Source organism: Heteronotia binoei, chromosome 17 (genome assembly GCF_032191835.1).
Source record: "Heteronotia binoei isolate CCM8104 ecotype False Entrance Well chromosome 17, APGP_CSIRO_Hbin_v1, whole genome shotgun sequence".
NCBI classification, from domain to species: Eukaryota; Metazoa; Chordata; class Lepidosauria; order Squamata; family Gekkonidae; genus Heteronotia; species Heteronotia binoei.
In genome coordinates this window covers 4,605,951-4,619,918 of record NC_083239.1, presented here as the reverse complement: position 1 = coordinate 4,619,918, position 13,968 = coordinate 4,605,951, and the positions used below count along the sequence as shown (strand labels likewise).

Genomic DNA, 13,968 nt, shown 5'->3' with positions numbered 1-13,968 from the left:
AAATTTAATGAGTAGCCCCTCCACACCCTCATCAAATCACTGATAAAAATATTGAAAAGTACCAGGCCCAGAACTGAAGCCTGTGGCACCCCAATGGGCACCTCCCTCCATTCAGATAAAATGCCATTGACAACTACTATTTGCGTGTGATTCTCCAACCCAGTTTCCTATCCACCTAACTATCCTAGAGTCCAGTCCACAGTCTTCTAGTTTACCTATCACAACATCATCGGGAAATCAGTCAAAAGCTTTACTGAAATCCAGGTAAGCAACATCAACAACATTCCCTTGATCCGGAAAGCCTGTCACTTGATCAAAGAAGGAAATGAGGTTGGTCTGGAAGGACCTGTTGGCTGACTTCCCGGAGTCATCAAGTTGTTCTTTAGGTGTTCACAGATTGATCTGTTTAAAATCTGGTCCAGTATCTTCCCTGGGACAGAGGCCAGACTGACTTGCCTGTAGTTTCCTTGACCACCCCTTTTTTAAAAATTTGTATTTCATCTGGTCTCCTCCAGTCTTGTGGTACATCTCCTGTCCTCCAAGAGGAAGATGATGGACAAAGGCTCTGCAAGCTCTCTAGAAAGTTCTTTGAGCACTCTTGGGTGTATACCATCTGGACTGGGGGATTATTTGTTCCCATATGGATTAGCTGGAAGGAATAATAATCTAAGGGCTTGGTGAGTCTTTCTAGCCTTTGTGTCACATCCTGGATGGTAGACAACATACCTGTCAAGATGAAAAGTCAAGTTGGCACACTTTAGTCTCTGTCCCTCTCAGTAGGGAGTCCTCAATTACCACCACATTTCTCCTCCTATACTAGGGGGAAGAAGTCCTTTTTCCTGTAGTCCAGAATCAATATCTATGTGGAGATTATGGAACTGATTGCTTAGCTCAGAAAGCCTCCTGAATGTCCTGCTCCAGTAGGTCACGTTCTTTCACATCCTCTCTTCCTGTGTTTGGTGCTTCCCATTTCCTGAGATACCTTCTCCTCTTCCTACTGTTGCCCTTTCAAAAGTGCTTCATGTATTCTGTTCTTGAACTCTTCACCTTCTCTTCTGAGATGGAAGGTGGATAAGCATACCTGAAGTCCTTGTATCCTCTCCTCTAGTAGGCTTACCAATTTACACTTACCACAAATGTAATTAACATTACCCTCAGGTAAGAAAACAAACATAACACAGACTTTACAAGTAACTACTTAGCTCCTTCCCCGGCCATGTTGCTTTGAACCATATGTTTATTTTATTTTATTTTTATTTTACTTCTTCTATTTATATCCCACCCTCCCCACAAGTGGGCAGGAAGTGGTCTAGTTTTGGAAGCCACTTAGTATTTCCTGTACTCCCTGGAAACTTCCCTGCCAAACTCCTACACAGAACTCCCGGTTTGCACCTCCTATTCACTTGCTGAAGATCAGAAGCTCACAAGCCTTGTTATGCTCTTTATATAGCTGAGTAACTGCAGACCCCACCACCAACCAACCCAGGTCAGGTGACTCAAGTCAAGTAACTCACTTTAATTAGCAGACTCATCTTAATAATCAGACATGGGGAAAGGAGGGGAAACGCACACTAGACAAAAAAAGCCTAAGGAAAAAAGAGAGAAAACACAGAGGGCGTTTTCGCACTGACCTTACTCGGGAGCGACGTCCCTCTTCACCGCGCAGCGTCTGCGCGGATTTCGCACTAATTGCTCCGCAGAACCCGGAAGAGCCGCAAAGTCCCGCGGCTTTTGCGTCGCAAATGTAAACTGGCCAAAAACCAGTTTACATTTGCGACGCAAAAGCCATGGGACTTTGCGGCTCTTCCGGGTTCTGCGGAGCAATTAGTGCGAAATCCATGCAGACGCTGTGCGGTGAAGAGGGACGTTGTTCCCGAGTAAGGTCAGTGCGAAAACGCTCAGACTGTGTAAAACAAGCTTCCAACTCACTCAAGGTAGAACTTGACACCAGAACCAAGCAGCCAAGCACAAATTTTGCACTGGAATCAAACAGCCTAAACAAAGAAACTGGGCACAAATTTAATATTACCTCTTGCTACTTCCACAGAAACCACACCCATGGTATTACCAACTGCTTTGTTTCTACACAAAACTCCCTGTTTGTTCCTCCTTTTTGCTGGCTCTAGAGGTTCACATGCACAGCTGACCTGACCATATGGATTTTTTTTTAATATGGATATGGATTATTTTTAACAGGTCAGGTGATTGCCAAAGGCACCAGGGTTTAAGGAGTGTCAGATTAGATGAAAGTTAATTTCTGTTTATTTTTACTTTGTTCATTTTGAATGCCAAATTTTTTTTAAAGCCAGAATTGTCAAGTGAAGCCATAAATATGTCAATTCATCTTCATTTATTAATTCATTTTTATTGGGGTCAGTTTATACAGTCTGTTGCCATTTATCCAATGAGACCCAGAACATCCTTAAAAGAAGGGTGCATGTCTTGTTATCTTAATTAATTGGTGCTCTTTTATTCATATTGCTGTAGAAGTAAACTTTAAAAATGTGTATTTTATTATTTTTAACAGATCAGCCAGCCTCTTGTCTAAAACTAATTGCAAGTGTTATGGGAACTCTAAAAATATAGTTGTCATACTTCTGATTCAGATATCCCTGTGTTTATTTCAGCTATAGCAGAGAAATTTCATTTGAATTTAACCAAAGAAGAAAGTAAGCAACTCATAACAAAATATGATTTTAAGAGTGTTGGCAAATTTGCATACTGTGACTTTTTACAAAGCTGTGTGCTGTTGCTTAAACAACAAGACACATCTCCTCTACAAAGGACTGTAATCCAAAGTCCACAAATACAGGTAGGTCAAGTTCAAGAATCTTTAATGGCATAAAAGGGTGAAATAAAGGAACAAAAATAAAGTCCAGTGAGCATTATAGTGTACAAAAAAAGACTAAAAGAATATCATAAAAACAGTGCATAAAAGCAAAATTGATCAAATGTTCATAGTCTATGCTTAGGAATATAATGGCCCTTGAGTAGTACAATAGCCAAATACTCAACTACTAGTTCCATCAATCTGGGAGATTTATCAGCGAGGAAGTACTGAATAGTTTTTTCTGGAGGGCCAGAGAAATATGAGATAACAGGGTCAAGAAGTTGCTGACAAATCTTACAAAACTTAGAGCAACAGAGTAAAATATGAGTAACTGAATCAGGTTCTGATAAACAGTACTTCCATAGTCTGTTCTCAAAGGGAATATTGTGGTATCTACCGGAGAGAACAGCTGATGGGAAGACGTTCAGTCTAGTGAGGATAAAAACTCCAGATGGTCCCCACTGAAGCGGCCCTGTCCAATCTGTGAGGCAGCTGGATGCCTCCACATGGGAAGGCGTCCTAGAAGCTAGATTCCCTGTTTTTTCCCTTGGTTGTATTAAATTGGTTGCATTAAAAAAAAATGGAACAGCTTGGGGTGGCTTGGCAGCTCCAGACCGCCACGTCACCTCCCACTCACCCTTCCCCTTCCAGACAACCTTGAGACGCCTGGTGGCCAGTCCAAAAATTTGCTACCACTTTCAAAGGGGTAGCTTTTTGAGCTGGGTGCAGCGGCCTGAAGAATGGGGTGAGTGCGGGATGGGGACACCTGTCTGCAGGGATTTTGGGGGCCAACTTCAGAGGCATCTCTGAGTTGGCCCAAAGTGGCGGTCTGTAATCCCTTAACAGATCATATAGCAGAGTATTGGAACAAGTCCGAAAATGGAGACAGAGCCAGTATTTGATAGTAACCATCCAGGCTATTGTTGGCAAATGAAGGCCAAGTTCACTGGAAATTGTAGTGAGTCTAATCATATTAGGTAGGCCCAAAATGTGACGTAGGAAAGTAGCTGCAATACCATCCACTTATGAATTTACTACCAAAATCCAAATTGGGATTCCGTATAGAAGCTGGTTAATAACCTTTGTCTGGTAAATCTGCAATGTAGCTGGGACATATATTGGGTCCCAGTATGAAAATGCAATCAATCATGAACAGAAGGTAAAATGTTCATTGAACAAATGGAGGGGATTCTTGAAGCAAAAAAAATGTCTATAAGTAGTTTCCAAAAGAAATTATTCAGGATGGTGAAAATTAAGGTCGATTATAAAGAACTATAGGAAGTTATCCAAGAATGGGGTGAGAAGACAAGAATATGGCAAATGAAATCCAGTATTGGTAAGGTAAGATGATGCACATTGGATGGGGGGAAAAAATCCTAACTTTAAGTACATGCTGATAAGGTCTGAACTGGCTGACATTGAGAATCAAAGAAATAGAAACATAGTGCTGGAAGTGACTTCACAGGTCATAGAATCATAGAGTTGGAAGGGACCTCTAGGGTCATCTAGTCCAACCCCCTGCACAATGCAGGAAACTCACAAACACCTCCCACAAAATTCACAGAATCAGCATTGCTGTCAGGCTATCTAGCCTCTGCTTAATAGTCTCCAAATATTTAGACAATTGTTCCTAATGTTTAGCTGAAAACCTTTAAAATTTCTATCCATTGGTTTTGGTCCAACCTTCTAAGACAACAGAAAACAACTCTGCTCCATCCTCTATATCAGGAATGGCCAAACTTGCTGAACATAAGAGCCATATAGAACAAATGCCAAATGTTTGAGAGCTGCAAGACAACGTTGGAGGGAGGGAGGGAGGGGTGGAAAGAAAGCGATTTTAAATGCATTCTCCAAGCTGCTGGCTGGCTTGGCTCAGATTTTAAAAGAGAATGCCTTCTCCAAGATGGCCAGTGGGGCAGCAGGGGCTTCAAGAGCCACAAATATGCATAAAAGAGCCACATGTGGCTCCCAAGACACAGTTTGGCCACCCCCTGCTCTATATGATAACCCTTCAAATATTTGAAGATGGCTGTCATATCTCTCAGTCGTCTGTTCTCCAGGCTAAATTTACCCAACTTCTTCAACCTCTCCAAAACTCTCACCATTTTGTTGCCCTCCTCTGGACATGTTTCAGCTTGTCAACATGGGAAGTTGCTTTGAATCATGTTTGGGGATCTATGTGTAAGAGAGGATTGGAGCTTTCATGCAAAACGGGAGGGGGAGGTTTTGGTTTAACGTGTCCCCCCCTTCTGAAAATTGGGCTTTCTAGCGAGATCTGTGTTTTACTTACACAGATGAAGTACTAAGCTTTACTATAAAGAAGAAATCCGAGGTGATGTTTTAAGCTTTTTGGAAGACTTTAAAAGACTCTGTGAGTTCCAGAAGGGATTGAAGTAAGGTTCCTGGTTTCCTAACTGTCTTTATAATTGGTTGGATCAGTGTTTTCTTTAGCTGACTGGTCAGAACTTGGAAATTTCAGTGGGATTCTAAAATGCTTTAGAATCTTGTTGTTGTGGATTATTTGCTGTGACTCTTGAGAGCCTTTGAGGGTTTCATGGACTTATACTACCAGAGTTTTGGCACGCTTGGGTCAGAATATACACAAACCAGTTGGATACAATTCATGGACTGGCCTTTTGGATTCTGGATTCTCCGCTGGGAACTGACTCTGGGCATCATGAGTTGTGTGTGTTCTAACTGTTTGGTCTATGAGCCAGGAAGAAGAAAATGAAGATTAATATAATAATAATAATAATAATAATAATAATAATAATAATAATAATAATAATAATAATAATAATAATAATAATAATAATAATAATATTTTATTTTTATATCCCGCCCTCCCCGCCAGGCGGGCATCCCATGCATAATATAAGAACATAAGAACATAAGAGAAGCCATGTTGGATCAGGCCAACAGCCCATCAAGTCCAACACTCTGTGTCACACAGTGGCAAAAAATTTTATATACACACACACACTGTGGCTAATAGCCACTGATGGACCTGTGCTCCATATTTTTATCTAAACCCTTCCTGAAGGTGGCTATACTTGTGGCCGCCACCACCTCTTGTGGCAGTGAATTCCACATGTTAATCACCCTTTGGGTGAAGAAGTACTTCCTTTTATCCGTTTTAACCTGTCTGCTCAGCAATTTCATCGAATGCCCACGAGTTCTTGTATTGTGAGAAAGGGAGAAAAGTACTTCTTTCTCTACTATCTCCATCCCATGCATTATCTTGTAAACCTCTATCATGTCACCCTGCAGTCGACGTTTCTCCAAGCTAAAGAGTCCCAAGCGTTTCAACCTTTCTTCAGACACTAACAGTAAGCTTTCTAGTGGTCCAACTGTTTTGCTATTTTGTTTAACTCATTTAAAGAGACGTGTTCCCTTCTAGAGTATCACTCCGGGGGTGTGTGAAGGCACATTTGTTACATTTATGTTGTGTTATGTTTCTCTTTCATATACTATATATGCACTCCCATTCATTTTTGTATTAGGGGGGTTAATTTGGTAATGGGGCTGCATGATTTATGCTTTGAGCTTTTAAAGCTGAGTTTTGATTTGTGGGGAACTTTGATAACTTAGCTTTTAAAATGAGTAAAAAAGTGGAGAAAAAATTAACTCCCACCCCGTCTCCAGTCCCTTCTTCATGGCAATCCAAACCAATTGGAGCTACCATTGCTGATGATGCATTGAAAATCTGGAAGCATCTTTGACAGTAACCCTTATTCTGACCAAAACTGACCAAGTGACTGGTTTAAGCATTAAGGTGGATTATTTTCATAAACAATTACAGGATAATGCCCCACAAACTCAGAAAGTAATGCAAACGGTGACTACATTGGAGTCCAAAGTAGATGATACAGCCTCTAAGATGGATGATGTGACAAAAAAAGCAAAGAAGTTCTGATGAACATTTAATTAAAATGGAGATGAAAAAGGCTGCTTGCATGTTAAGATTCCAAAATATACCAGAGGACCAGAATGAGGATTTAATGGAATTGTTGAGTGAAGCACTTGCAGATATAGAAGTTGAAGAGATACACTTGCAGATATAGAGGTTGAAGAGATACACAGAGAATTGGATCTGGTATATAGAGTGACCTCAAGCTATGCCTGCAAACACAAGCTATCCAGAGAAGTCCAAGTGATATTCGCCAAAAGAGGTGTGAGAGATGCAATTTTGAAGTAAATAAGAACATGGGATTTGGTGATTAAATGCAAACAAGTAAGAGTTGTCAGAGAAATCCGATGTTCAATGAGGCAGAAGAGAAAGGAGTAAAATTTCTTGTCCTTTTTACTGAATGCTATTTCCTTTCGATGGCTGATCCCTGAGGGCCTCCTCTTTAATTTTGATGGCAAAAGATGTAATATCTATACACTCTTGAAAGCACAGGCTTTTGTAGAAAGATATGCAGACCAACTGTTTAAGGAGGAGAGGAACTGGCACCACAAAGCAGGTCTACCTAAACAAGAGGGGAACCAGGAAGCCAATACAAAAGAGAGAGATTCAGGTGCAGAGCCTGCAGCTGCAACTCAGGTTGCCACAAGAGGCACTACAAAGAGATATAATCAAGATAGTGATAAAGAACAGACATAATGGCTGGTGGAAAAATAAAGATGCTCTCAGTTAATGTTAACGGCTTAAATTCCCCCATAAAAAGAAAAAATATATTTACACAACTAAAAAAAAAATTAAACTGGACGTGATTTGTTCGCAAGAAGCCCATATGAAACTGAAAGATCAGTATTTAATTAGAAACAAAAATTTTAACCAGGTCTTTTTTGCACCAGATATTAAACAAGAAGAGAGGCTTAGTTACATATGTTACAGACCAATTAAACCTTAAGCTAATTTATGCTGTTGAAGATGAGAGACTGTTATTTGTGGAAATCCAGAAGAAGGGGAAGAAAATTTTATTGGTAAACTTATACACTCCAAATTGCCAACATGAGAGATTATACCAAAAAATTAGATAATATGATTATTCAGACTTCTGTTGGATGGGAGATTTTAATGCTGTGTATGACAGAGAACTTGATAGGAAATCCACTAAGGGAGAGAAAAAAACAGGATTACAGTTACTCATAAACTATTTGAAATTGGCAGATGAAATGAATTTAATCAATGCTTGGCATGTAAGAAACCCAACTACAAGATATTACACCTTTTTCTTCCAAAGGCACCAGTCATCGTCCAGAATTGATATGTGCTGGCTGTCTACAATGCTTTTGCATGACTTAGAAGAAATTGAGACCTGCCCTATGCCATTTGCTGACCTTTACTATTTACCCTTTACTACTGATGACTTTTACCCTTTACTATGAAGGAACCTAAGACATTTAACTGGAGATTAAAGCTACAGACTTTGAGGGACAAGAAGTTTCTTGATGATATGAAGAAGGAAATGTTCTTTGGACAAAACTTAAATTCTGAAGTTTAAATAAGAATTAAAGGAAAGGGAATTCAAAAGAAAGCTGGAAGATACAGATCTGAAAGTAAAAATAAAATATATACAGCATCAAATTAATTTACTGATGGCAGAGATGGAAAAGAAAATTAATTTGCAAGACAGAACTTTTTTGAAAATGCTAATAAACCTGGAAGATGGCTGGTCTATAGACAGAGGGGGAAAAAGAGAAAAAATACTCATTCAATATCTGCAAAATGAGAAAGGAATGGACAAATATTGTAAAGAGGATTTGAAAAGAATTGTGGAATCATTTTATAAAAAATTATACTAAAAAAAATGGAAGTTCATCCAGGGAAGCAAAAAGATTACGTTAGAACATGGAATGAGACATACTTCATGGAGGAACAGAGAAAAATATTAAATGACCCAATATCTATGCAAGAGATAATGGATGCATTTAAGGCTCAACGGGAGAGCAACAGTGCCAGATGGGCTACCAGCAGAATTTTATAAGAGCTTTGAAAATACCTTTCTGTTATCCTGTAAACAATTGATTGACTGTATAGTAGAGGAAGGCAAGGTTCCAGATTTGTGGAATGAAGTAACCATCTCCCTAATTCCTAAAGAAGACACCAATGGAAAAGAGATTAAAAATTATAGGCCTATTTCACTGTTAAATGGATTATAAAATCGTCGCCTCTTTATTAGCTTCAAGAGTAAAAAAGTTTTAATGGCGGTAATTCACCAAGACCAGATGGGCTTTTTACCAAGGAGACAATTACGAAACAATGTGAGGACCATTTGTAATATTTTGGAATATTATTAAGTGCATCCAAATAAACAAATGGCTCTGATATTCTTGGATGCCAAAAAAGCTTTTGACAATGTTAATTGGCATTTTATTTTAGAGTAATTACATGAAATGAAATGTGGAGAGAATTTTTACAAGTTAATCCAGGCAATATATTCATATGAGACAGCCAGGGTGATTGTGAATGGTAATTTGATGGAATCTATTGTTATTTCTAAAGGTACACAACAAGGATGCCTTTTATCCCCATTGCTATTTATTTTAACATTGGAATTGTTGATTAATCTGATCAGACAAGATGAAAATATAAAAGGGGTGAAGATTAGAGGAGAAGAATTCAAATTGCAGACTTTTGCAGATGATCTGGCATTTATTTTGGAACAATTGTTTAACTCTATTAAGGGTTTAGAAGCTAGATTGAAAGTTTGGCAAGATGGCTGGCATGAAAATTAACTATCAGAAGATGAAATTTATTACAAAAAATATGATCTCAGAATAGATCAAAGATCTTAAAATCTTGTCAGGATTCTCCTGGGTCAAGAAAACTTAGGTATCTACTTAACAAACAGATGTGCTACCCTGCTGGAAGATTATATAACAAATTTTAAAGGTCATTAAAAGAGACCTAGAAAAATGGCAAGATCTGCAGGCTTCTTTGATGGGGAGAATAGAAATAATCAAGAAGAATATACTCCCAAGACTTTTATTCTTATTTCAGACAATTCCAAGAAAGTTAAATCAGTCCTTTTTTTAAAAAAGCTGAAAATTATCACATAGAAGTTCATTCAGCAAAATAAGAAACCTAGAATAAAAATGAAAGCTCTACAAGATTCTAAGGACAGAGCTGGTTTTACACTACCAGACTGTAGCATGTGTCTTAGTATGGTTAAAAGCTTGGATGTTACTAGCTAACAAGAGTCTATTGAAGCTGGAGAAGCATGACCTTAAACTGAGTTGGCATTCATTTCTGTGGTATCTGAAAGCCGAAGGTCATAGTTATTTCAAAAATCACTGGATAAGGAAATCCCTCTATGCTATATGGGAGAGCATTCAACTCTTAATTTATCAGAAAATTCCAAAGTGGGTTTCACACCCATCTCTGATATGTTATGATAAAATGGTGACTTACCATTAACTACTGGGGATTTGAAATCTAAAGAGAAATTAAAAGAGCAGGATATTGAGCTGGATTGGTGGACAAGATTTCAAATAGAATCAAGTTACACGAGAGATAGACAGGCTTCCACTTAGAGCAATGTCCTTTTGACAAAATAATCTATGGTGCAAGGGTAAAAAATATTAAATTTATTTATAGTTTACTTTTGCAATTAAAAATGCAGATTAAATGGTAAAAGATTGTATGGTTAAATAAGTTTTTAAAGTTTCAAAAATCTTTAATGGCATAATAAAATAATGAATAAAAAAATACAAACAGGATCTAAAATGAAAGAAGCAATTAAGACAATGTCATTGAGAAAGAATACTTAAAAACAGAATTGATCAGATATTCAACGTCATGACCTATATTTTGTTTTTGTTTTTTGGAGGGGGGGCACAAAATATAGGTCATGACATTGAATTTGATACTTGGACCCAGATATGGAAATATAATGTGAAAATGATTAAATCTGTAACCTATAAAGAAAATATTTATAAGTCGTTTTATAGATGGCACTAAACCCCAGAAAAGTTAGTGAAAATGTATCCTAATGTGTCTAATAAGTGTTGGAAATGCAGATCTCAGACTGGAACTTTTTATCATGCTTGGTGGTCTTGTGATGTAACAAAAATATTGGCAAATGGTACATGAATATTTACAAAAGATGATTGGAAAAGTAATACCATTGAAACCAAAGATATTTTTGTTAAATATAATTCCTAACGACTTTGATAAGAATGTGAATCACTTATTGATTCATGTAATAACCGTGGCTAGAATTTTATTGGAAAAGGTGTGGGGAAAGTGTGTAACACCCTTGAAAGCAGAACTTATTGAGGAGATATTTGACACAGCTGAGATGGACATTCTTTGGACAACTGTGAAAGAGAGAGACATCCAAAGAATTAAACACATCTGGGCACCTTTTTATAGATGGTCTAAAGTTTAGGACTGGAATATACTTTCTTCCAAACGCAAACATAAAAAAAGAGAGAGAGAATGAAACTCACAGTTAAACATGAGATGGATTGGCTTAAGATTCTTTAATGTGCTCTAACAATTACGGAGAATAATTTCTTTTTTTTCTGTATGGATTTGTTTACTATGCTTCATATGTCAGCTGAGTACTTTATCAATAATGCTTTGGTTTTTTTTCTTTTTCCCTTTGTTCCCTTTCCCCTTCCCTAACTTTATTTTTGAAACCTCAATAAAACTTGTAAACAAAGGAAAATTTACAGACTGTGATGAATTCCAGCTATTTTAGATTTGCTGCCTCCCTTCTATCCTTATCTACTGGAATGAATAGCCATTGATAGAGTTAACCTTCAATAACTGTTTTCTTTTAAAAAAACAGAAGGGACACTGTCAAACTTCTGGCAGTGAGTTCCATAACCTTAATTGTACACTGCATACAAGATGGTTTGTTTCTTTGCCAACTTCTACCCTTTGTTTTTAATGGTAGCTTGATGGGCAGACATTAGTATCTGATAAGCCTTCTTTTCAGGACTGGACATCCTTCACCTGCTGATTTCTGGATAGCCAAGTTGATGTTCAGTCATGTCACAGAAGGCCAGCCGGCATTCTTCTGGCCAGGTGGTAACTGCAATTATATATTTTAAAATTCTTTTTCCAGTTCTGAAAATATATGTATATTCCCTGTGATAGCTTCATAGTGGAATCTCAAAGTCTTGGTGTATTAATGGAGAACAATTTCCCCAATCTTTGTAAGGAATCCTCTGGACCACAAACACCAACATTCTTGAATGCAATGATGAGGATTCAGCCCCAGATCCTCCAATGCTGGAGGCCAATGAGACGAACTTTTAAGATGTATGACATAAGTGGGAATGGACTCCTCAGCACTCAGGATTTCAGACAGGTAATTGACATTTTAGTGACCTTTCATTTTAATTGTGTTCGCAATCTAGCTTTAAACTGTTTGTTTCAAGGACTCCTACTCCAATAGGACCCTTCCTATATGCTAAAAGTAATCTCGTGGGGCCTAATGCTTTGGGCTGCTGGGCCCCAAAAGGTAGCTAGAAAAAAAAACAGCCTTACAAGTGCCCCCCTTACTTAGAATTTCCACTGAAGGAAGTCCAGAAATCTAGGAGGCACCCCTTCAGTAGGGTCTAGCTAATTTCTAATTTTCTTGTTGAGCACCATGTCTACTGGTTTGGCCGAAGGATTTAATCGGGGCTTTTTTTTTCTGGGAGAATGCAGTGGAATGGAGTTCTGGAACCTCTTCGTGGAAACAAAATTCTCCAAAAAGGAGTACAATTTCTTGTCCTTTTTACTGAATGCTAATGCTATTTCCTTTAGATGGCTGACCCCCGAGGGCCTCCTCTTTAATTCTGATGGCAAAAGATGTAATCCTATGCAATTGAGCAAACATTGCAAAGCAAGCTGTTATGCAGAAGGAAGCAAGAGAGAGGGAGAAGTAGATGACAGTCAGTTGCTCAGGGGCCTGACAGGAGCCCTTTGGGGGCCTGATTTGGCCTCCTGGCTGCATGTTTGACACCCCTGAAATAGATGGTATGAAAGACCTCAGTCTGAGTATTGGTCACCCATCAGGGCTGTTCATGACCTACACCCATGTGTGTCTCATTCATATCCCTCTTGAGAGTCCTGGCACGTCTTTATCCAGAAAAAAAGCCCTGGATTTAATCTGATGTTTTAAATGTTAGTACATCTTGTTTTATAAGCCAACAGAAATGTTCAGATCAAATTTGGTGTGATGGGCAGCCTGAGTTCTGCCTCTCCTTAGGAGTGACCAATGGGAACTGACAAAACGTTGGTGAGACTCTGACAGTTAAAAAGCTGTTATATTAATATGAGATTTAGAATTGGCTGGTCAAGGAGATGGAAGTAGAAGCCAGTGAGTGGCAGAATAACAGCCTCGTACTGGCTGGGAGAAAGACAGCTTGAGATAAAGAATCCTGAACAAAACTATGATTCAAATGTTCAAGTGTGTAGAAAATTTGTAAGCATTCCCCTGAATGATTCAAATGGTCATGGTTAAGACATAACTAACTTTTAACCACAAGTTACCCAAACAAAGAATTAATTTTTGACTGGATGTTTATGGTCTCAGGGAAAGAAACATGTACACATGCAACCCAGTTAGGCCATGGCTTTTCTTATGAATAGGATACCATCTGCTATCCTATTTGGTAGATTTAACAGGATTGAGTACTCTAATAGACACTGTCTTTGTAATTCCAAGTGTATTGAAACTTTTCCCCATGTATTATTGAACTGTCCTCTTTATGATGACATTCGTTGTATATACCTGAAAGATATCTTAGCAGATATGTTGGGCTGTGCTGATTCAGGCAAAGTCCACGAACTTTTAAATGACACTTGCGCTGAGGTAACTTTAATGGTGGCTAGATTTCTCCAACAGGCCATGGAAATACGACAGAGAATGGTTCTGGAATGACCACATTTTATTTGTTTTAATCATTTAATTTGGCTAAACTCGACTCACATACATTTTACTTATTTTATGTATATTAGCTCCCTATGTACTTTATAATCTAGGATATTATATTATTTATATTGTTATTTTACTGCTAAATCTGTTTTATGCCAATAAAGGCTTGCTATTTGCTGTTTGAATAGTTGGTGACAGCATAAAACCGAAGCAGTGTTTGGATCCCTACACCAAAAGCTCTGTGAAATGTCTGACTGAGGGATGATTGGGCTACCCTGAGGGGACTGGGCTACCCTGTCTTATAGGGTCTATTTT

At 38.3% G+C, this 13,968-nt stretch overlaps 1 protein-coding gene across 1 annotated transcript in view; it reads left to right on the top strand.

Annotated features, from left to right (window-relative positions):
- The window catches only part of EFCAB6 (EF-hand calcium binding domain 6), a 268,908-nt gene that overhangs the window by 242,931 nt on the left and 12,009 nt on the right, over nucleotides 1-13,968 (top strand). Inside the window, exons 36-37 of the mRNA XM_060258537.1 lie at nucleotides 2,628-2,812; nucleotides 11,950-12,099. Of these exons, the coding sequence (XP_060114520.1) occupies nucleotides 2,628-2,812; nucleotides 11,950-12,099 (335 nt within the window). The remainder of the gene's footprint in view (nucleotides 1-2,627; nucleotides 2,813-11,949; nucleotides 12,100-13,968) is intronic.